Genomic DNA, 21753 nt, shown 5'->3' on the forward strand with positions numbered 1-21753 from the left:
TTTCTGTTATCAAAGACTAAAGGTTACGTTGTCTGGGCCATCTATTATTTACTAAGGCTATATGTATTATTTGGTTCTTGTTACGTAATATGTAAATGGTGTAGTCTATATAGAGTTTTGATTTTTAGTGTGTTGGTGTGGAAATGTTTGAAACCCTTTTGTGATGGAACAAAAGCTTTGTCTATGTATTAAAGCACAATTTAGCTTCTGAATCAGTTTTTCAGTATTTGCTGATAATTCGGACTTAAGAGTTTTGACTTAGATGATCTTTGTTAACTTACAGTTACAACAGTCGCAACATGTCGGACATCGGAGCAGAAACTGACAGCATAGGCACAGGCGAGGAGGGGTCTCCAGCGACCAGGAAGAAACATCGCCAGCCGAAAAAGAAGACCCTGGCAAGACTTAAGGCCATGAAGAAAAATGCCATGGGAAGTAACGAAAGCCTTGGAAACTCATCGCAAGCCGATTCAGAAAAAGGAAACGGTAACAAGGAAGAGGAAAAAGGGGAGACGAAACCGGACCCGAAAGATTCCACGTCCAAAAAACCTGAGGAAAATAAAGTAGAAAATTCTGAGGAGTCTAAACCGAAGCCGAAACCAAGACGGCGATTCAAGGAGTTGGTTCAAAGCGGTGACGAAGCTGACAGAAACTCCTTGTCGGACTTCGAAGGCAAGCACTCCCCCCGTCCCCCGAGTAAGCCTAAACCGCCACTACGAAAGTTCGGTAGCACAGACAGCCTTAAATCTAGCTCATCTGTAGATGTAGAAAACAAGGCGCAGGGTTTGAACTTACAAAAAACGACTGGTAGTGCGTCCTCCACAGACTCGCGAGTAGCCAGGCCTCTCCGGCCAGGCCAATGGAGAGGACCCATCGAGCCTAAAGTCGCTAAAACTAAACCCAGCACTAGTGGTACTGACGCTCTCTCAGACTACAGTTCAGACGAGGGCAACAAAACAAAAAAAGAGAATAGGAAATACATAGAACAAAAGGGGTCTAATTCCACAGGGAATACATCAAAAGAAAACGAATCACCTGGAAAAGGTACAATGCCCGAGGGCAACGGAAACAATGGTAACCAAGACGCCGATAAACAGGCTGAGGGGGGAAGTAGTCCAACTGGTGGTGGGAATACAGTAACTGGTGGGTCATCCTCTGACGACGATGTTGTCATACCTAGTTCTAAACCTAAGTCAGACATGGGAGACTCCGAAACAACAGTACAGAAAATAGAAGGTAGTTTATCTTCTCAAAATTCTAGTCATGTAAATGATAGGATAGCTGCTGTTATGGATAACAGCAGAGCTAAGGACAGCAATGACAGCGATGGTTCTATATCCGACATGGTACCAGAACTAGAGGCAAGGCTGACGGCAAAGTTAAAAATGGAAGACATGGGACCAAAGACGTCAACCCCCCTGAAGCGACAGTCGTCATCTCTAACAAGCGACACTTCGTCACTGGTTTCCGTGACTAGTGAATCCTCTTCCGAAGACGACGACCTGTTTCTTGCCAATCACAAACAGGGATCGAATAGATTGGAACCGCTAAAAACGGCACCGAACCTACCACCAATGGAAGGTAACTTGTCGTCGCAATCGCTCAGAACTACGATCAAAACCGAATTCCCGGTGTATTCGTTGTACCATGGAGAGAGATCGAACTCGATGCCGGGGCTGAACGCTCATCCGCTGAGTCGTACGGAGTCGGACATGTCCGTAATGTCGTTCCAGTCGGTTAGCGCTCTACCGATGATCCAAACACGGGCTGCAAGGGACAGGTAATGATAAGTTTCCTAGACATATTCACCGAATGTAAGATTGTGCCACAATGTCATATTACATATTATAATTATAATAACCGTAACTTACTAAATTAAAGTATCAAATTTGGTACAACTATGCATTTCACATTATGATTGCATTGCCAACTTTTTGTTTATTGCTGTATAATAATTATTTACAATTTTGCCTGCCACATTTAAAAAAAGCAAATTTAGAGAATTTTTAGGCAAGCAGGTAAAACATAATGTAACCATATAGGTCGGTTGTGAGTCATAAATTCCTTCTTATGATACATGTTTAATCCCTGAGATTTTCCTGTTAAAACAAAATTCCCGAAAGACATTAATTGATTAGAAAGTCATACAACACATTTGCATGATTTGTATCCTTTTGATACCTGAAAGCTGAAATATTGACAACCATACAAAACTTACCAGAAGGAAAGTTGTTCTATTTATTGAAATACATTTCCCTTATAAAATGATATTCCAGAATGTCATATTGTTTCATATTACAAAACAACAGTTGCTATTGACAAACACATCTGTTCTAGAACAAGGAAAACAAATAAACAGCAGCGTCACTATTGCTTTACACTGTACAACATGTAGAACCATTTCAAAACCTTTGGGATCATTGGATTCTTTCTTTTAAATATTTAACTAGTCGGATGTGATTTGGCTGCAAAATGTCAACAAGGAGGTTCAGCATGACGAGAGGCAAATCTGCCATGGCTGTAGTTAACCCTGTCAAGTCTAAGAGTTCCTTCCTCAACGTCAGGTTAAACAGACTAAGTTTATGCAGACTTATTTTGTAGTCTGTATGTTTAAATTTAAGGAATGTTTTGCATACAATTGACTATCTTATTAATTGTAATAAACAAAGTAGAATTCCATTTGTATTTTGTATTTTGTTTCTCTATGTTGTTGTTGATTTGGATCTTTGGAATTCGGATATCTGTGGTAAAAAAATTTATAAACAAACAATTCTTTAGGACAAAAATATGTTGTATTTTGTGTTCCTGAAATAGGAAAAAAGGTTTGTAACATTATGACCATGTTGAACATCCAGCAGCTGTGGCACAGTACAGTGTGTGACAAATTGTATACATTTTGCTATGTGATGTTTAGGAGTTATCTGCTGGGCAGCAGCATGAGTTCTGGGGCCCTGCTAGGACAGGATGAACTGGAGAGATACTTCCCTGACCGAAGGATGACCATCTTTGTAGGAACATGGAACATGCATGGAGAAAAGGTACCTCGCTTTCTTCATAGTCTTATTTTATAGGGACTAAATTTCACTATATGATGGGAGAAGAGTACTAGTTTGTTGAGTTCATGATTTGAACCATTCTGTACAACCAAAGCACATATTCTAGTGTTTTGATTTCACAGTATAAAAAAAAATTAGAAAAAAAGCAGATCTGATAAATAGGTTCACCATGAACATTTCAAAATTTACTGTGTTACAATGCAATACACCAAGCAAGAGACATCAATTTTGCATGGCCATAAGATATAGAGATCTCCAGTTTTCAAAAATGGCTCAGACAAAATGGTCCATGTATTTTTCAATAATGGGTGTGTCAACAACTTAAATGAAATTCACGTTCAGATGATCATACAAATAACCAGCCACCGAATCTGACTGCCTTGGGACTAAATGCACTACATGTACATGTAAATGCACTCAATGTCTGATTGCCTTAAACTAAGTTTTGGACTACATTGTAAGTGTATCTACATTTGGTAAATGCATTTGGACTGAATGCATCTACCAATTATGGCTGATACAAGCACAGCATTATTAACAAACTACGAAGTTGTCCCAAATAACTGCTATCAAAGTCCATTAAATTTTTCTTTTGAAAGAGAGGGCTTGCTTTTATGTAGATGTCAGTACCCAAACCCATTACTAATACTAATAGATATATTATTGTCAAGCAATTTCAAATGACACCTGTGATAAATTTACTTATAAAAAAACATCTACATTAGACTCAAATGTGATATATTCTGTTATTCAAGAAGGAGATACTGTAGGTTGATTTATTTTTCTGGGGACTCATCTATTAGTTGGAGGGGAAAGAAGTTTTTTGATCTGTTCTAAGTTTGCAGTTTTCTAGTACAATCAAAGTAATGTAGTGGGAACACATATTCGCCTGATAATGATTTCTTGCTTTTCAAAAACCACAAAAATAAGCCACCGCAAGCATTTCAAGATATACAGTACGTTCAAAATCCCAACCTTTCTACAAGATCTGTATGATAACTGTGACGGTTGCCAGCATTTCCCATTCTGTCCACAGGACCTGCCAGAGAAGATCGATGACTTCCTTCTCCCTGAGTGCTGTGAATATGTCCAGGACATGTACGTAATGGGCTTTCAGGAGGGAACACCATCAAGGTATGTGTTTTAATGGAACTACATGCAGTTTCTTGCCTTGAAAACCCAGAAAAACCCAACAGATGATCACATGGGAAAGGGAAACACATTTCTTGGATAAGAAGGCAATTTTGAAAGGCGGAAATTTTAAGGGATTTTAGTTTCTGGAGGCAAGAAGCAATTTCACGTCTGGAAGTGAAGATATAGTCTGGTAAAACACCAGAAATGTTCCATAATAGCCATTTATGGACAACTGTAAGTCTTTCTGCCAGAATGTACCATTTTTCTTCGCCTTGGATGCTGCAAAGTAAAATCCCTGCCTTGGATCTTGTTTTATAGTGAAACATATTTCATTGTCCATTCAATTTGGTTAATGGCTAGTGGGCATCTTCTGCTAGATGAATTGCTCTTTTGACCAATCCATGTTGTGTGTTATAATTGGATTTCACATTGGACCAATGCCTATTGTGTGTTGTGATTGGGCTATTAACATTGGACCAATCCCTGTTATGTGTTGTGATTGGGTTAAACCAATTCCTGTTGTGTGTGTCAGAGTTGGATAAAACATTGGACCAATCATGGTTGTGTGTTTCAAGTGGATTGCACATTCAACCAATCCCTGCTGTGTGTGTTGTAATCAGATTAAACTTTGGACCAATCCCTGCTGTGTTTGTTGAAATTAGACTTAACTTTGGACCAATCCCTGCTCTGTGTGTTGTAATTTGATCAAAATTGAACCAATCCCTGCTGTGCATGTTCTAGGCGTGAGTGGGAGATCAGGATGCAGGAGACCCTGGGCCCCACCCACGTGCTGTTCTACTCCGGGACCTACGGAGTTCTCCATGTCTGCGTCTTCATCCGGAGAGACCTCATCTGGTTCTGCTCAGGTACTCCAAAACTTCCTGGCATACTGTAGTTATGTAGGTTATGGAAGACAGGGCTCGAATACCACCTATATATGCAGGTAAGTGCAGGTAAAATTGGAGTTGTGCAGGTATTTCTGGTGTCTACCTGCACCTAACCTGCACTGAGCCATGTACTAGGTTTTATACCTAAATGTCCTATGATGCAGGTGTATTTGGATTGTTATTAGCTGCATTGACTGTTACCTCTTTTTTAGTAGTAAGAAAATATTGCAATGGTTCCTCAACAATTTTAGAATGATCTATACTTTCTAAATTCAAAGTGGTGCAGGTAACATTTGTCTTGTGCAGGTAATTTTCAATGTGTTACCTGCACCAGTGCAGGTATGAAAAAAAAAGTATTTCAAGCCCTGGAAGATGTATGATATTCACTTGCAGATAAAAACATACCTGATTTAATCTGAAGGTGAGAGTGATATCAATCCAGTTTAGCTCCCTGAAGAGCTATTCATCCACTGGTCATGGCAGAGTAGAGAGACGCTGTTAACAGTATTTACAAGTTCATTGTGCAGGGAAATTCCCCTATCTCTTTCCAATAAGTACATGAAACAGTGAACCATATCCTGTCCTAAGGACTGCAGCCCTATCTGGTAGCATGTATGTGTTTTTCAGTTAAAAGGTAAAAAAAAAAATACTGCTGAAATTGAACTCATGGCTTCTAGTTCCAGAGGCAGGGCAGCTAACCACTGGACTATGCATGCTATGGTATTTTTTGCATGTAGCAAGCCTAAATACCAGGAAATAGACCATTTTAATGACTGTTATACTACAATGGTCTAATGACTGTAATACTATGTTCTTTCCATAACAGTTGCAGAAGAAGATACTGTCAGTACAAGAGCCTTCTCCCAGATAAAAACCAAGGTATGGTAGTTCATCTGTAATGGTAAAAAGCATTGTAGGAAATTTACATGCAATATCCGTACACACAGTAAAGCACTTACCAACAAGTGCTGACATCACATGTCCACTCACTTACTGATGTTGGCTTCACATCAAATCCTCCTGAAATCTTGTTACCCAGTGCTAAGTGCTTAATTACTTTGTGTACAGACATAGCATGTAAATTTCTTACAAAACCAACTATGTTGTTCCAGTGGTTCAGTTTATTTTATCAAGTTCAAGTCATTGAAACATCAGATGTAATTCTCTCCAAATCCTATCTAGGACAATACCCGGTGTGCACATTGAACTTTCTATCTATCTAGGCAAATACAATGTTATATATTCTCTTTAACCTAGAAAAATCAACATTGTGTTAAGTACAATACACAAGTTGTTAAACATTTCTAAATACTGTTCTGTTGATGTGTAATGCTTAAATTTTGAATTTGATGAAGGAGAATATAGAAACTGTTAGTTACTAGAATTTATTTTCACCTTTTTTAATGATTTGGTATTTATTCTATGTATTTCAGGGAGGACTAGCTGTTTCCTTCAACTTCTTTGGGACGTCCTTTCTCTTCATCAACTCTCACTTTACATGTAAGTATTCTTTCATACACGTACATTTGTACATCTAGCCATGACTGTCACTCTTGCTTTATCATTCCAAGCTGCAGTTTTTCAGTCACTCACTAGGTGGCTCTGCTAGTGCTGGATACTTGCTGATTGTCGTGCTGCATTGTTTTCAGCTGGTGACAATAAGGCAAAGGAGCGGATAGCCGACTACAGTAAGATCTGTGAGGCTATCAACCTGCCAAAGGTCATCCCTGTCAATCAACACAGCACCGACCCAAGTAAGGGACTGTTTCAAAATTCAGAAGTCATTTCTAAACGAACTATTTTCTGTTGAGCTTTACATACTTGGCTATGTATGAAGACCCTATCTTGTAAATGGTAAGTTGTTGAGAATCTTTTTACCATATGGTATGCTTCTGTATATAGTTTGTATTTTCTCCAATATTGGGTGATACAAAATATTACCATAATGCCATGTTGATTTGATATGGATGACATTCCTTGTGAGCCCCAAAACTTTGCAGGCATGCGAATAAAAAAATGTTGCCTTCATTATGAAGCTAAAGTGGAAGGTTGGACAAATGACTAAACACAAGGAGTATGGTGTACCTAACAATAGATTCTTCAATTTTGGTCTTTCATATCTTCTTTGACTTTGGAATTGACATTGGCATTCTGCAACATTAGTGTCCATTTTTCAATATTTTTGCAACCTACAGCATGTATTTACTTGAAATTTAGAGTAGTTTTGTATGATTAATGGTATGGTTGAAAACTTATTTTTTGGAAATAGAAGAAAGTTGATGTGCATGTGAATGTCATTCATATATATTATGATCAAATCAACATGGCCTAACAGGTACATGATTGTTATGACTCTCATCAGGTAGTGAGGAACCTAAAAAGTCTGCATGGAAATGGTCACCAAAAAACAAGCAGAAAAAGCCTTCCAAAAAAGTAGCTGCAGTTTCCCCCACTTCTGGAAAGTCAGGTTAGCCAGGGTCTAGAGAAGTGCAATCAAAATTTTTAGTTGATAAAATTATTGTTGTGCTTATTTTGTGTCTGACACTTCTCTTTATGTACTAAGAAGTTTGATAAGTGTTATTAACTTATTTGCCTGATAATACCTCACTGTATTTTTTTTTACTATACTCAGCTAGTTTCCTGATAAGTCCACCAATTCTAGTATGACACCTCACTAATTCCGTGAGAATATCTCACAAGTTCCTGATAATTCTACACTGGTTCCATTGTAATTCCGTTAATATTCCTCACTAGTACCTGATAATTCTTCACTCGTTCCATTTTAATTCCAACCCTAATTTCATTATAATTCCTTACTTAGTAAGTTACTGAAATTTGTCACTAGTTCCTGATAACTCCACACTAGTTTCTGATAATTATACACTTCTTTCTAATAATTCCACACTTCTTCCCAATAATTCCACACTTCTTCCTGATAATTCCACACTTCTTCCTGATAATTCTACACAACTTCCCGATAATTCCACACTTCTTCCTGAAAATTCCACACTACTTCCTGATAATTCTACACTTCTTCCCGATAATTCCACACTACTTCCCGATAATTCCACGCTTCTTCCCGATAATTCCACACTTCTTCCTGATAATTCCACACTTCTTCCCGATAATTCCACACTTCTTCCTGAAAATTCCACACTACTTCCTGATAATTCTACACTTCTTCCCGATAATTCCACACTACTCCCTGATAATTCCACACTTCTTCCTGATAATTCCACACTACTTCCCGATAATTCCACACTTCTTCCTGATAATTCCACACTACTTCCTGACAGTTCCACACTACTTCCATCATAATCCCAAACTAATTCCATTCTAATTCCTCCCTCCTTCCAGATGACTGCACCTCGCGGTTTGACTGCGTGTTCTGGTTCGGCGACATGAACTTCCGCCTGGACCACGAGAGGTCAAAGGTTGAGGAACTGATCAAGCACGGGCACAAGTCTGACTACAGGGAGCTCGTGGCACACGACCAGCTCACTAATTTCATGAAGAAGGGTACTCATTGCTTTGATGTGTGGTTTTAGCCGACACTTTAGTGACTACAGCTATGATTGGTGCAGCAAAGTTACAAACATTTAACAGCAATATGACAAGAAAGTTTATCATATAAAAAATATTGAAACTAACTCTAGGTAACACTGTTGCATGCAAAATGATGTCAGTTTACTGTAATCTCACTAATTCTTTGCATTTTCTAACCTGGGCTTTAATCTACTACCAACATATGTTCAATTTACTCTCTTGCCACTCCTACAGCACTCAGTAGCCTAGATATATTCTATATATATTCATAAAAAAATCATATTTCACTCCCCTGAAGGAGAGGAAAAATATTTCTTTCTCTGTAGTTTCTTGTTTTATAGTATTGACCTTTTGACTAACCTATCAACTACTATAAATTAATCTCATCATTATTTTTTCCTAACGTATGATTAATGAATATTGTACTTAACTAAGCTAAACTGTGCTTATCTCACTAATACTTTTAAGTTTTACTATCTTTTATCTTACCCTTGGCAGAGTTTGGCATGTTCCATGTTCTAAAAGAAATGTTACATTTTAAATATGCTTTACAGTCTCTCATTGGCCTACTAACAAATTGCCTAGCCAGTCATAACCTGTCACAAAGTGGAGGCTGACCAATCGTGTGTGGTGGCTTTTCTTGGTGAAGTTAGTGAGCTAGTTGCCTGTACCATGTGAAAACAAACAACAAACAAACAGGAAGTACAATGTTAGCTTAGCTAGGTTAGGCTAGATTTGGCAACATTGTCATGACAAAGGCTAGCTTTGTAGCAATGTGCTAGTCTATAGTGCACAGTGCCTATCATGCTAAAATATAAGATTCCTAAATGTACATGTAGTATAGACCAAAACTTTTAAGTTGTTTAAAACTCTAAGTTCAAACAACAAGATGAGCACAAAGACAAAGAAATAGTATCAGTCATTTGAGATAGAATACTGTCTATTTCACTGAATTTATTGAGTTTTGAGACAGCAATGACTAATGACATTTTACAGAAATTTTATCTATTTCTAACACTATTCTCTCCCTTTATTGAAGAGGAGGCCTTTGTCGGTTTCAAGGAGAACCAGATCCGATTCCCCCCCACCTACAAGTTTGACTTGAACACGGACCATTATGACACCTCCCCGAAGCTCAGGGTCCCCTCATATACAGTGAGTATCCTTTACACACTTGGAATGTCCCCCTTGCTTTTCTTAACCCCATGTATTAGTGGATTCTTCCATTGACCCCATGACCAGGAAAGTCTATCAGTATGTGAAAATGAATAATTTGAAAGCAAAGATTTTCTACACTCCTTTTTCCTAGGATCGAGTGTTGTACAAGTGTAAGAAGCCAGGAGACATCACAGCACTAAATTACAGTAACGTGCCAAGTATCAAGATTTCGGACCACAGGCCTGTCTACGCTGTGTTTGAGGTCAAGATCAGGCCTGGGAGAGACACGTGAGTAAAACATACAGCTTTTCTTTTAGATGAAATAGTCAGAAATAAATCACACTGATAAGCTGCATGTATTGAAAGATATGGCACTTCAACATGTGGTGCAATGGTCCTGTCCTTAGTGCTGAAAAGTTGGTATTTAGAAAGTCCACCACTGGCTATTGGTTTTAACATATAGACACAAAGCACTGTCCTTAGTGCTGAAAATTTTGTGTTTTGAAAAAATATATCATTGGAATCATCATTTTTCCTAATTGTGACAATTTTGTATTCTAGTATCCCCTTGGCTGCAGGACAGTTTGATCGGGAAGTTTATATTGAAGGTAAGGATATTACTACTTATAAGAAGTCCTTACATTGCAACATTTTCTTTCTTAAATAATCTCAAACAGTACAAAGCCTACAAAATATCTTAAGGTTTGTTTCTTTACCAAAATTGCTAAAAAGTCACCCCCATGTTTGACTCAATAACAGAACTTTGTGAGATGCTTTGATTTTGGTGGATTTTTAAAGACAAATTAAAAATGATATTTTGTGCTATGTAATTTGAAGGAAGAAGTCATAGGTTTTGTAGAAGTTGTTCAGAAAACCTTACGTAAACATACATGCACCTGTTAAGCATGATTTATGTTTGTATATGTCCCATCATATGCACTATGACATTTCTTATCATTATATAAAGCCTTTCAGTGACCTTTAAGTGTTATTATGAGGGCTGCCCTAAACCTTTACTCAATCCAACTCAATTTGCATGTCTGTTCTTAAACTATGTATAGACGTGTCCATGATTGCATTCAAGTTGATTTGATTTTATGGATTATGGATGACATTCAAGGAATCCCAAAATTGATGCTAAAAGCACATAGGTATAGAATGGTATATAGAGTAATAGATTCTTCATTTTTGTTCTGTTTCCTTGGAATTAGCTTAATGGCATATATTTGCTCATTTTAAGCAATAGAGGAAGCATTGTCTGAGGGCATATCAAACTTGTCATATTTGATATTTCAATGCTCCGAAAATTTTTGTTGTTGCTAAAGTTGACTTAGACAACATCAAACTTTTTGCCAATTGATTTTTTTCCTTTTTTTATATGAACAATAATGGATGATTGCTTTTTTTCTTCAAAATTCCAGCCAATAGAAGACGTGCCATGCAGGTCAACGTGGAGCGCAAACAGAGCCGCATCTGTTCCATCATGTAGGAACTTCAATGTGAGACCTACACACCTGTGAGAGACCAGAATTCCACATTTATAGACTGCCGCCTTTTTTTCCGTACCCTTTTCTTCAATATGTGGAACATAACCCAAGATTTTAGTCCCTTCTTACACATTCTTATAATTACTTATTTGTGGTAGCATTTGATATAAAGTAAACAACAGAAAATGTAACTTGCCTATTGTGTACTAGTAAAACACAGCAGCTTTCTGATTGGTCAAGAAGTTTTTATTCTAATGACATCACACTTTCTGTTTATGGTCTCCCTTAGTTTTTAACACCAAGACAGCTTTAAAAAAAATTTATTCCTACATATGTGACTGTACAACTGATTGACATAATTAATGTAAATCATAATCAGATGTAATATATAGATCAGTGTTGTATTGATATTTTACTGTACAGTGCCCTGATAATTCCCCACAAAATAAAAAGACCTGAAAAAATACAGAGATCTTATTTTTGTGTTGTGAAAGGAATAGAATCAATGTTAAGCGCATGATGTAAATTGTAACTAATATTATCAAGATGTTGTTGTAGATATGTATGTAGCAAACTGATGATGTAATGTGTGAGTGCCTAAATTGTGAATAACATGCTGTAGTAATACTTAAGTCAGAGTGTATGGCTTTCATTTTCTATCCAAGTGGATAAGAAACTGCAGGTCATATTAACTATGCTTTTCTGTCTTTCTTGGTATCTCTATTGACAGAACAACTGAAAACAGGACTGATCATTTTACAGAGCAATTTCATGTACATTGTATTCTGCCATATTGGTGTACCAATTTGCATGTAATTGAATCAAACTTTAAGCACTGTTGGCATTTAAACATCTTCTGACATTCTCCAACCAGAGGTCAAATGTCAAAAAAGAGAATACCAGACGAATACTGTACTTAAAGTCAACAAAGTCAAAAATGCTGTGTACGCTTGAAATTTGGTTCATTGAAATGCTAATAGGGACACCAATATGGCCGTCAGCACTACATTGATATGGAAAGATACAAGCACTCAATATTGCATTGAAAAGCCTTACTGCATGAAGTCACATAAAGATCTGATACAGAGAATACCAAAAACAGCATTTTAACTTTAAATGTGTTATTATTTCAAATCATCTCATCACTTCTTCTTATCTTCTGGTTTTATGTAATCAAAAGGATAATCATTTAGTTTTAAAATATGGAGGGACCAAATCTAGTACATGTATTGTGATTGGATGATATTGTACAGTAGAGTGGCATACAATGTACATGGATATAAAGTTGTATTTTTGTAATAACTAATGCTAATTGTGCCTAGTGTATCTAATGTTGCATCAAATTGTGGACCAAGACCCCATAGCCCTTTTCCATGACCAAGAATTTAGCCGAATGACTTTTGCCAAGCTTAACAAAGATTGTAACTGATACTGTATTATGTTATGTGTGACAAAGAAAGTGGTAATTTATTCAAATGTCATTCCAAAAACATCCAGATTTGTTATAGTTGCAGACAAGCTGATGAGAAATAAGTGTGAAAGGTAGGTTTTAATATTTTGATTGTATCACTTACACCACTCCATAGTTTTGTACTTCAATATTTTATGTCAGAAAATATATTTGTAGGACGCTAACGTATAGTTGTACCTAAATGTCCTCCTAGACTATATCTGTGTTGCTTAGAGACTTGGAGCTTTGTATAGTTTTTTCTTCCCCATTTTATCTTGTCTTTAATGCCAAAGCACAGAATATCACCTTGTGTGTAAGATTTTATGTTGCTTAATGCTATGATCTATAGTGTATGTTTAAAGACATCATTTTGGTCCCTTTCAGCTCCAAAAATGGAGTGTGTTCAAGATGGAAACTAGATGTTAGAAAATAACAAAGAATGCTGAAGATCGTACGATGTGTGAAACAGATGATTTGTTGTTTTTTCTAGGATATTGTGGGATGTACCATTTGCAAAATGTAAGGGGCAGGAGACACATTTATCAAGTCAAGCCAAGCCCAATAGTTTTAAACACAATCTTGTCAATGATTTGAATGAAGTCAACTCTTTCAATTCTTATGTGAAATACCTTTTTCTATCATACCATATTTTCTCGACTAAAGTCTGCATTTTTGACGTTTCAAGCTCCAAACGGTGCTTCAAGTTGTTGCCAAAGTTGGGGTGCATACGTTAGTTGAGGCTATTGTCCATACAAATGGGAAAGGTTTCTCGTGTGGTCGGGCACCAGATGATCCATAAAATAATTGTAAAACGATCGTTTTTACAAATCAAAGTAATGACAGTATATAGAAGTCCATGATTCATGCAAATTGTCCCAGGGAAAGAGAAGACACAATGACTTTGAATTTATCTGGTTCAAAATGTGTTCAAGATCGGTGGAAAAGGGGTGCGTACTTAATTCAAGTATTCTTATTTTACGTTTCAATCCCACAGATTTGTCTGTGGCTTACCCCAAATCAGGGTGCGTACTTAAATCGAGAAAATACCGCTAGTGCTTTTATTTGCCAATCTTTTCCCTTGATGGCTTTCCTTGAGATAAAATCAAGGCATTTGAATTACTGATCGTTTGACCTATTTCGTACCAAAAGGTCAATAAAATGACTGGCCCACATACACCAGACACCTTTCACCATAGATCACTTCTGTAAACAAATGGGCGGCTAGGTTTAGTCTTAAGCTTTTGTTTGATTTGTCTGTAACGGTCACGTGATATCTATAAGCCAGCGCAAGAAAACAGGCATCAGATTTCAAAGTTCAGTGACCCCTATTTAACCTTTCCTTAAAATAGTTTTCAGTGAGTTATCTTTAAGTAATTGGTACAAACTGGTCAAATTAAGATTATCAATTTTTTTTGGGGGGGGGGGTCTATGGCGTTTAAAGGAATACACACAAACTTAATTAGCGTTCTTTTGAATAAGTAAAGGTGATCTTTTAGCGGTTAATCTAGAAAACGCTGTGAAGTTTAAACTAATGACCAAAACCACTGCACCGCAACGCCTGCACTGTAACATCAATCAAGTTCAAGTATAGCTTAACGTACAGGTCTTTTGTGTGCTTTTACTACAAGCCGCTGGTAGGCAATTATGCTGATTTCGGCGGCAGATGTCTTTTTACTAAAGCTTCAAAGGCACGAGTATTCTTTCTCAGTCGTATTATACTTAATGTTTTGTATTTCAAGGGGCCAGTTCAGCCTAGTCTACTCGCGTTTGCTTAGGCCGTTCAAAATAAGCAAATCCTACAAATACGTTTTTAGAGAGGCCAATGTTTGCAATGAAATCTCGATCCCCCAGGGTCTGGTAGCATTTGTTTTGACTTTTGTTTCAAAATAAGCAAGAAAGATCCTTAGTCTCATTGATGAACAATGAAAATGTGCCAACAAGCTTAAATGCATAGCCTGAGCTTTTTGCAACGAGATTAGTGCGTTAACAACCATAACACTGCAACAAGAAGAAAATGGTCATTATGCCATGCTATTTTGTATTGAAATTCCAATTAAAGGGAAGTCTTTATTTCTATGACCCCATGTGACAAACGTCGTACGACAGATTCACGACATTCTTGCGACAAACGCCGGTGTGTCGTACGAATTTCAAATGTGATGTCAACGATTTTTGCTAGCAGTTTTGTTAGTCTCGCTCTAAATGCTACCTCAAAAACGTAATTTTAAGATGCATGAGCTCTTCTTACGACATTCGTGGATGTGTCGTTCGACGATCGTGGACTTGTACGAAATTTAATTGTCTTCTGACGGAAAGGTTGTTGTTAGAGTCTAGTTAAGAATCGTAGAAAAACCAAGTACGCATTTGATAGGGGCAAGGCTTAGGTCCCATTCCCGAAACAGGCCCCGGGCGGGATGTTTTCGGAAGTGAAAAATTAAAGTGTTTGCAAAGGAATATTCAGAAATTATACACCTGACTAATTCTTTTTTTCGTTCTGCGTGTTCTGTTGTCTTTCTTATCACATTTTTTGTTTCAAGAGTTTAACCCAGCGGGGCCCCGGGATAGGAATTGGGACCTAGGCCTAAAGAGGTCTAGGACTCAATGCGTCCAATTGTGAAAACAGTGTACTGTATTAGCACCGCCTAATGGTACCTGGTTCCTGTCCATCCCCTCTCCAACATCAATTGATACTTTGAAGTGCACTTTTCACCGTTTGAAGAGGATTGTGGAGTGAGTCCTTAATGGTCATGACGTCACAGCTTTCTTTTTTAGTCCACACGTACACATGCAGTACTGTAAAAGTATTTAAGTTCGCGGGGATTTAATTTCGCGGTAGCGGGAAAAGGAACTTTTCGCAGTGGTTTTAAGTTTGCGGTAGCACAATGCACTATAACAGTCTATTACTGCCATGTAAAAATGTTCGCGGTAAAGCGGCCACCGCGAAAACCGCGAACATTAGACCACCGCAAAAGTTTCTGCACTTACAGTAACCGTTGGCCACGGCCAGTAATTGCAAAGAAACGCTCTCTTGGGGCCCTGACGGTAGAAATAATTTATAGCAAGCTGTATAGCTGAAAAATGCTGTGGTACATTGATGTTTTTTGAAAATTATGGGTGTAATATTGGTATAGGTTGTGTGTTTAAAGTTTATGGCATCACAAGTGCATTTTTTCTCACAGCCTCATCCATTGCCAACACTTATTGTAAGCATACAAGTACTATGTAGATTTTTACGGTTATTGGTATGCAGTTTGTCCCGAATGTAATATATAGAAAAAGGTTTCTTTCAACATCCTCTGTGATACACAACAGAAGTAGCCCTCAAATGTTTGTTTTTTTCAAAAGCACGCGTGCATCATGCATTCATGCAATCACTATAGTGCTTCAGATATTCAAGTATTCGACTGACATACTCAATGGACATTGGGGGGGGGGCATTATATAGAAGGAAAACGAAACGTATTTAGGAAAGGTCTAGTTACATGGTGAACGTACTGACTGATAAGAATATATTACCAGCTCAAAAAGAAAAAGGAATAATCATGCCTTTAAGTGCCAACCTAAAATTAGTGTGTTCAAAAATTCGTATTTTCCCAGAACTATCGAGTATCGTAGAGTGGAATTTGTTATCACCAAGCACAGTAGGGGCATCTTCGCTGGATAGTTTTAAAGAACACTTAGTTATATGACACAGGTCGTTCAGTGTAATATAACCAGCTGCTGCCGCCCCGCGTGCCTGCGATGCCGGTTTGTTACGCTGAAGGGCGGTTATACTGCCTATATAGATACAGATACGGATACAGTCATAAAGCATTTATGAAACTTATGAAATAGATGAAAATTTCTTCGTTTTGATAATTTTTCATACATATCTTCATCGTTCACTTAGATATGTGTCGTTTGCCAGTTTTCATCATGCATAAACTAAATGAAAGTGACCTAAATGTGTGACAATGGATGGAATCATCATTTAGATACCCCTGTGTCTTTATTTTATAGTATAATCTAAAGAAAGGCTCTCACAAAGGTGTTGAATACTTCAATGAATAATTTAGAACGTAATTTGTCAGAAACGCGTTCAGGAGTATTCCGCCACACGCATTTGTATAGTTATCACATCTTATTACGGTTTACGATTCTGATTGGACAAATATTGAAAGAAGATCTTGTGCATTAATCGAAATTGTGTATTCCATGCAAATATTTAGCACGTATTGGCGTTGACGATCCTGTGGTTAGGAAAGCAGGATGCAAAGGTTACTTTGCCATTCAACGTTCACGCCACCTAGACAGACTTGATAGTTTAAACATTCCTGTGTTAGATGTTAACACTTTATCTGACATTGCTTTTGTTAACATAGTGCAGAAAGATTCACCCTTGCTAACGTCCAAAATCAATTCTTGTCATATCTCAGCAATACCTACTTGAAACCAAACGTTTTCAGAACTGATTTACAATGCATTTCAACCCGTATCTTTTCCCAGTATTTTCACCTTCATGAGCAATGTCAAGCTGTTTTTTTCTTGACGTAATTCAATTGTCCGTCACTTTTTCTGTACATCAGACGTTCCCGTTTACATATTTTCTGTTATGTCATGTATCATGTTCTGTCCAGTCCAGTTGATATAAGCCAATTAATTTGCGGGTGCGTAACTAGTGTGTACTGTATGTCCACAGTGTACTGTACGTTCATTTTGTTGTAATAAAAAATGGTTATTATGGGTTCGATTCTCGGCTCCACAAGGCCCAACGTTGTGTCTCTGGGAAGCCGGGCACTTAAAACGACGTTTTCCTCATTCCACGCAGATGTAAGGAATGAGTGCATGACCTTGGTTAGGATGTCAAAGGCGGTTCAAGAAGATAGATGGGCGCCGCCTTCCAATACCGTGTCCTTGAAAATGATCAAGTGCTTTTTAGACAATTAAGGGCTATTTGACACCTCTCTGAGGATGAACTGAAGTGAACTAAGGGCTATGACCTTTCCTACCTTAACCTCTTCCAGAAGCGCTTGGTGTATGAAATCAACCCCTCCCCTTTCCAGAAATCTCTTTCTACTCTCTCGCCGCTTGTAAGTGACGAAAGTTTGTTGTCACTTTGTTTATATTTTTCATTACACGTGGCACCGCTTTAAGTGGAGAAAGTTTGTCGTCAGTTTGTTTGTTTATATTGCTAACCCGGTAAACCGCCTCATATCCGTACCAGGTTTGCACTGAAGAGTACAAGCTGGATATCCAGGCAGATTTATTTGATCCACTCACACCGCGGGAAGAACCCCTACTCTTTTAGACAAGTGTGATAATTTCTTTTAATTAAGTGCTCGATATGTGGCTCTCCTCAAGTACAGTATACGTACCTCCATTTAACGTCCTATCCAAGGGATGTCCCTAACTAAAGCTAGGTACTCATTTTAACCCGAGTGAAGTGAGAAAATGTGTGTTTAGTTTCATTCTGAAGGGTACAACGTTGGAGCATATCAGAGGATTTGAACTCAGGACCCCTGGGCTTTGAGCCAATCGCCCTACCGTTACGCTACCCGACGCCAGGACGTCAGCTCAACGTTCAGTGGAAGCAAAGTATTAACGCGTATACGTCACGTAATACGGCTGTCAGGGACTCGTGAGCTTTTAGGCTCAACCCAGCAAGTCAAGAAGCTTAACTTGGGTCTCCTACATTTCCTGATTCGTGATATCAAAAACTGGTTTGCCCTGGTTTGATATAACGTCACGATACGACAGTACACGCACGTAGTTATCTTCGTCTTGGCAACACGTATGTGTGTTTCCTAGCCTCTGGGCTGTATGTGATATTTTATCTGACTTCTAGGATCACTTGGATATCCTTCTGATCAAACATTAGAATTGTGATGACGTACGCTTGCTCTTCAGAGCCGCCCGCCTAAGCCTTATGATGAAAAGTGAAAGTAATCTCTATCCAGTTTGACTCACTTATAGCTAATCTTCGACTGGTTGTGACAGAGAAGACATGCACTATGTACAGTATTTACAGGCTCATTGTACCGGGGAAATTCCCCAAGAGCTCTTTTCGACAAGTACAATGAACAGTGGACCATAGCTTAAGGTCCTGTCACTGTGACCCTTCCAAGTAGCGTGTATGTCGGGTGAGCTATACAGCCGGAATCAAACTCACAGCTTATAGTTCCAGAGGCAGGGCCGCTAGCCACTGGACTAGGGACGCACGTGTCCTAAGACGAAACAGTCATATCAACATATCAAAGAAAGGAACATATCAAAGAAAGGATGAAGACTATTTTTAAGATATATTGAATATGTGTGGTCACATAGGTCCTTTGATCATGTATGAAAAGGATAGACGATATGCGTATTTCTTTTATGAAAATGATGAAAGCTTATTCTGAATATAACAAAGCCTCTAACTTCTTTCATGTCAAATTTCTTAGACGCAAGTGCGTTTCAAAGTTAACGGTTATATCTTCTAAAACACCGTGCGGAAATATAAAACGCCAGGTAAAAAGTGCACATTTAATCTTTTCATAGTCCTAGTCACAGTAATAGATATACCTCCATGAGAAATGGGGTATTGCTTTTGGGGTTTGGCTCTGTGTCTGTTTGCCTGTCTATCTGTTCTTGCATTTCCCCACATTTGTGGTCAGCAGAACAGAAGGCCTAAATGGACATGATATGCGTTTAGGTCTTGGAAAGACAAAGGTCAAGGACGTCGATTTTGAGTCCCCTGGTGGATTTAGTCAGTACTGAAGCAGATTTTCGGGGTTTGTATCGTTTTTACTGTGCATGTATTCGCCTTGATTTTGTTGATGGAAGATAGCTTTTGATGTCGCAAGTGATTTCAGGTTTGGGCCCACTAATCGCTGATTGGATTAAACGGATAGTCGTGACGTAATACCTACGTCAACAAACGAACGTCAATCGCACCAATTTCGAATGACGCACGCAAAAACACCTTCCACAAACTATTCGTCTTCTACTGGGTATGTAATTTAGGAAACAGCAATGGCAGACAATGACAAAAACATCCCCCTGTGGAATTGTGCAAGCATTTTATCCTCCGTTGTTGCCTACGTAACTTCAATGTGTACCATGCCCTATACACACATAATCTTCTTGTCTTTCAGTTTGAATATAACGGTCATAACGGTCGTTGTCTTTTCAAAGATACTGACAAGTTTGCGCTTCCAGACGTTTGATGGCATACACACATTATCTTCTTGTCTTTTAGTTTGAATATAATGGTCATAACGGTCGTTGTCTTTTCAAAGATAACTGACAGGTTTGCGCTTGCAGATGATTGGAATGTACTAGTATGTATAAGAACGTCGAGTTCGCGTGCACTATATGGGCTAGACGTGACAGTGCTTCTTGAATAAATTATAAGACACTCGGTCCAGCAATTTCGTTCTTTTATGGCGAACTCTTCTGGGTAATTATTGAAAGAGGAAGTTTGTTACGTCATATTTCTTGTAGCTCGTCATAAATATATACGAAAACAATAATGGTGGAGTCTAGAAATGTAATCAATAATTCATCATAGGCGCGAATTTGATATTGTAGAGCGTTGACAATATTGGATTTAATGTGCGATTGTGCAGTGTCTCTAAGCACAGAGGGGGTGATATTTGTTGCGATTTGGTACCCTGGGGCGAAATTACTGTGTGGTTGAAATCGCTGTGACATCGGAGACAGGAAAATATCTTCGCTATCAAATTTGTGAGAAGGAAATTCTTTCTTTACAGTTTTTCATTCGTCTATCGATGCCTTTAGATGCAATATGACCTGACGCTATTGTTGGCATGTTCTCTGTTTTCTATTAAAGTGTGAACAGGGCCCAAAGTAGATTTACAGATTTTCCTGATTGATTATGAAAAAAAAACAAGTCTTTTTTCGCATAATTTACATGTCATTGTGAACATCTCTGTCTAAACTACCTGCATACCGAATAGTAATACCTGGTGTATAATAGCATGGAAATTCGCCGTTCCTTAGTTTTGTTATCCTCCTTGAAATATTTGTTTAAAAAAATCACATCCAGGTCGAAAGATTAAAAAAAAAACATACGAACAAAAGTTCTACTGCAGTGTAATGGTCACAAACCGGGGGGGGGGGCAAAGTTGACCTTGGTCTTTCCAGCCCCTACCCACATTCACCAAGGGCTCTAAAGTTATGCTGACCACAAATATCCGGAAAGACACAGACACACCAAAGCAATTATTCTCCCATTATTCGGCGAGGTAAAAAGCTTTCTATTCCCCAAACGGTAAAAGTTATTTACGGAACTGTGCGTCAATATTATGTAAACCTCGTCACATCCGGAGAATACGAAATGTTTCAAATATTCTCCCAAGAGAATTTTTCTCTCCCCCTAGACCTGACCCTGACAACATGAAAGCACGCAACAAAAACGTTAGATCTAAGATATAACGTTGTTCAAACGTCTTTGAGATTTCTTTCAAGATTCAAATCACGTAATGCCCTTTATGCATGATTTTGGCCCTTTTGAAGATGGACTTTGAATAGGCACAATTCCCTAAGTACGTGCATTACTTCATGTTAGCAGGGCCTTATCTAATATAAGGTCCGGAAATGAGGCCATCTTTCTTCATACTTCCATCTTTATTTTATGAGGAAATGATTACGGAGAAAGGAAATGGAACTGGAAGTCAACGTATTTGCTAATCTTTAAACCAACGCATTTACTAATCCCTAAATCTTTATCTCCTTTGTCGAAGTAAATAGATAGATCGCAACTCTAAAGGGGAGGGGGGTAACTCTTCTAGCAGTGTAAGGATCTTGTTCATTATTAGTATTTTACGTGTGTTTTTGCAACATTTACAAAGCTTTTAAGTACTGCAGTTTTTTTTAATGCTCGAGCGATGTAAAGAAGTACAGAACGCCTAATGTTTGAATAAATACACGTGAAACACTGAACACTGAACTTACAATGATAAGCGGATAACAAGCCTTCTAGAAGAGGCAGTTTTTTTTGTTGGAGGAGGGGGGGGGGCATTGATTCGCGGGCCAAGATGTTATGACCAAAATAA

General features: G+C 38.2%; 2 protein-coding genes across 4 annotated transcripts in view; one reads left to right on the top strand and one right to left on the bottom strand.

The window, feature by feature from the left end:
* The window catches only part of LOC118421659 (ubiquitin carboxyl-terminal hydrolase 20-like), a 40558-nt gene extending 39673 nt beyond the window's left edge, over positions 1-885 (bottom strand). Inside the window, exon 1 of the mRNA XM_035829098.1 lies at positions 796-885. The gene's annotated coding sequence lies outside the window, so the exon portion shown is untranslated. The remainder of the gene's footprint in view (positions 1-795) is intronic.
* Positions 282-13186, top strand: LOC118421660 (phosphatidylinositol polyphosphate 5-phosphatase type IV-like). Of its 3 annotated transcripts, none has more exons than XM_035829102.1 (13): positions 282-1780; positions 2915-3038; positions 4093-4190; positions 4932-5056; positions 5904-5956; positions 6511-6577; positions 6727-6831; positions 7440-7544; positions 8435-8596; positions 9663-9778; positions 9933-10069; positions 10343-10389; positions 11203-13186. In XM_035829102.1, the coding sequence occupies exons 1-13, from the start codon at positions 300-302 to the stop codon at positions 11268-11270; spliced, it is 2688 nt and encodes an 895-aa protein (XP_035684995.1). In that variant the 5' UTR covers positions 282-299; the 3' UTR covers positions 11271-13186. The 3 variants fall into 3 exon arrangements, with proteins under 3 accessions (XP_035684995.1, XP_035684996.1, XP_035684998.1); XM_035829105.1 differs by lacking the exon at positions 282-1780 and adding an exon at positions 2346-2564; XM_035829103.1 differs by lacking the exon at positions 7440-7544.
* The last annotated feature ends 8567 nt before the right edge of the window (positions 13187-21753 follow it).

Source organism: Branchiostoma floridae, chromosome 8, assembly GCF_000003815.2.
Source record: "Branchiostoma floridae strain S238N-H82 chromosome 8, Bfl_VNyyK, whole genome shotgun sequence".
NCBI classification, from domain to species: domain Eukaryota; kingdom Metazoa; phylum Chordata; class Leptocardii; order Amphioxiformes; family Branchiostomatidae; genus Branchiostoma; species Branchiostoma floridae.

What these genes read in the sequence shown, in the direction of transcription:
- LOC118421660 (XM_035829102.1), top strand. Translation starts at nt 300, where the DNA reads ATGTCGGACATCGGAGCAGAAACTGACAGCATAGGCACAGGCGAGGAG. An exon ending in TCAACACAGCACCGACCCAA is followed by an intron (nt 6,832 to 7,439) that starts GTAAGGGACTGT and finishes GACTCTCATCAG; the next exon opens with GTAGTGAGGAACCTAAAAAG. An exon ending in CACTAATTTCATGAAGAAGG is followed by an intron (nt 8,597 to 9,662) that starts GTACTCATTGCT and finishes CCTTTATTGAAG; the next exon opens with AGGAGGCCTTTGTCGGTTTC.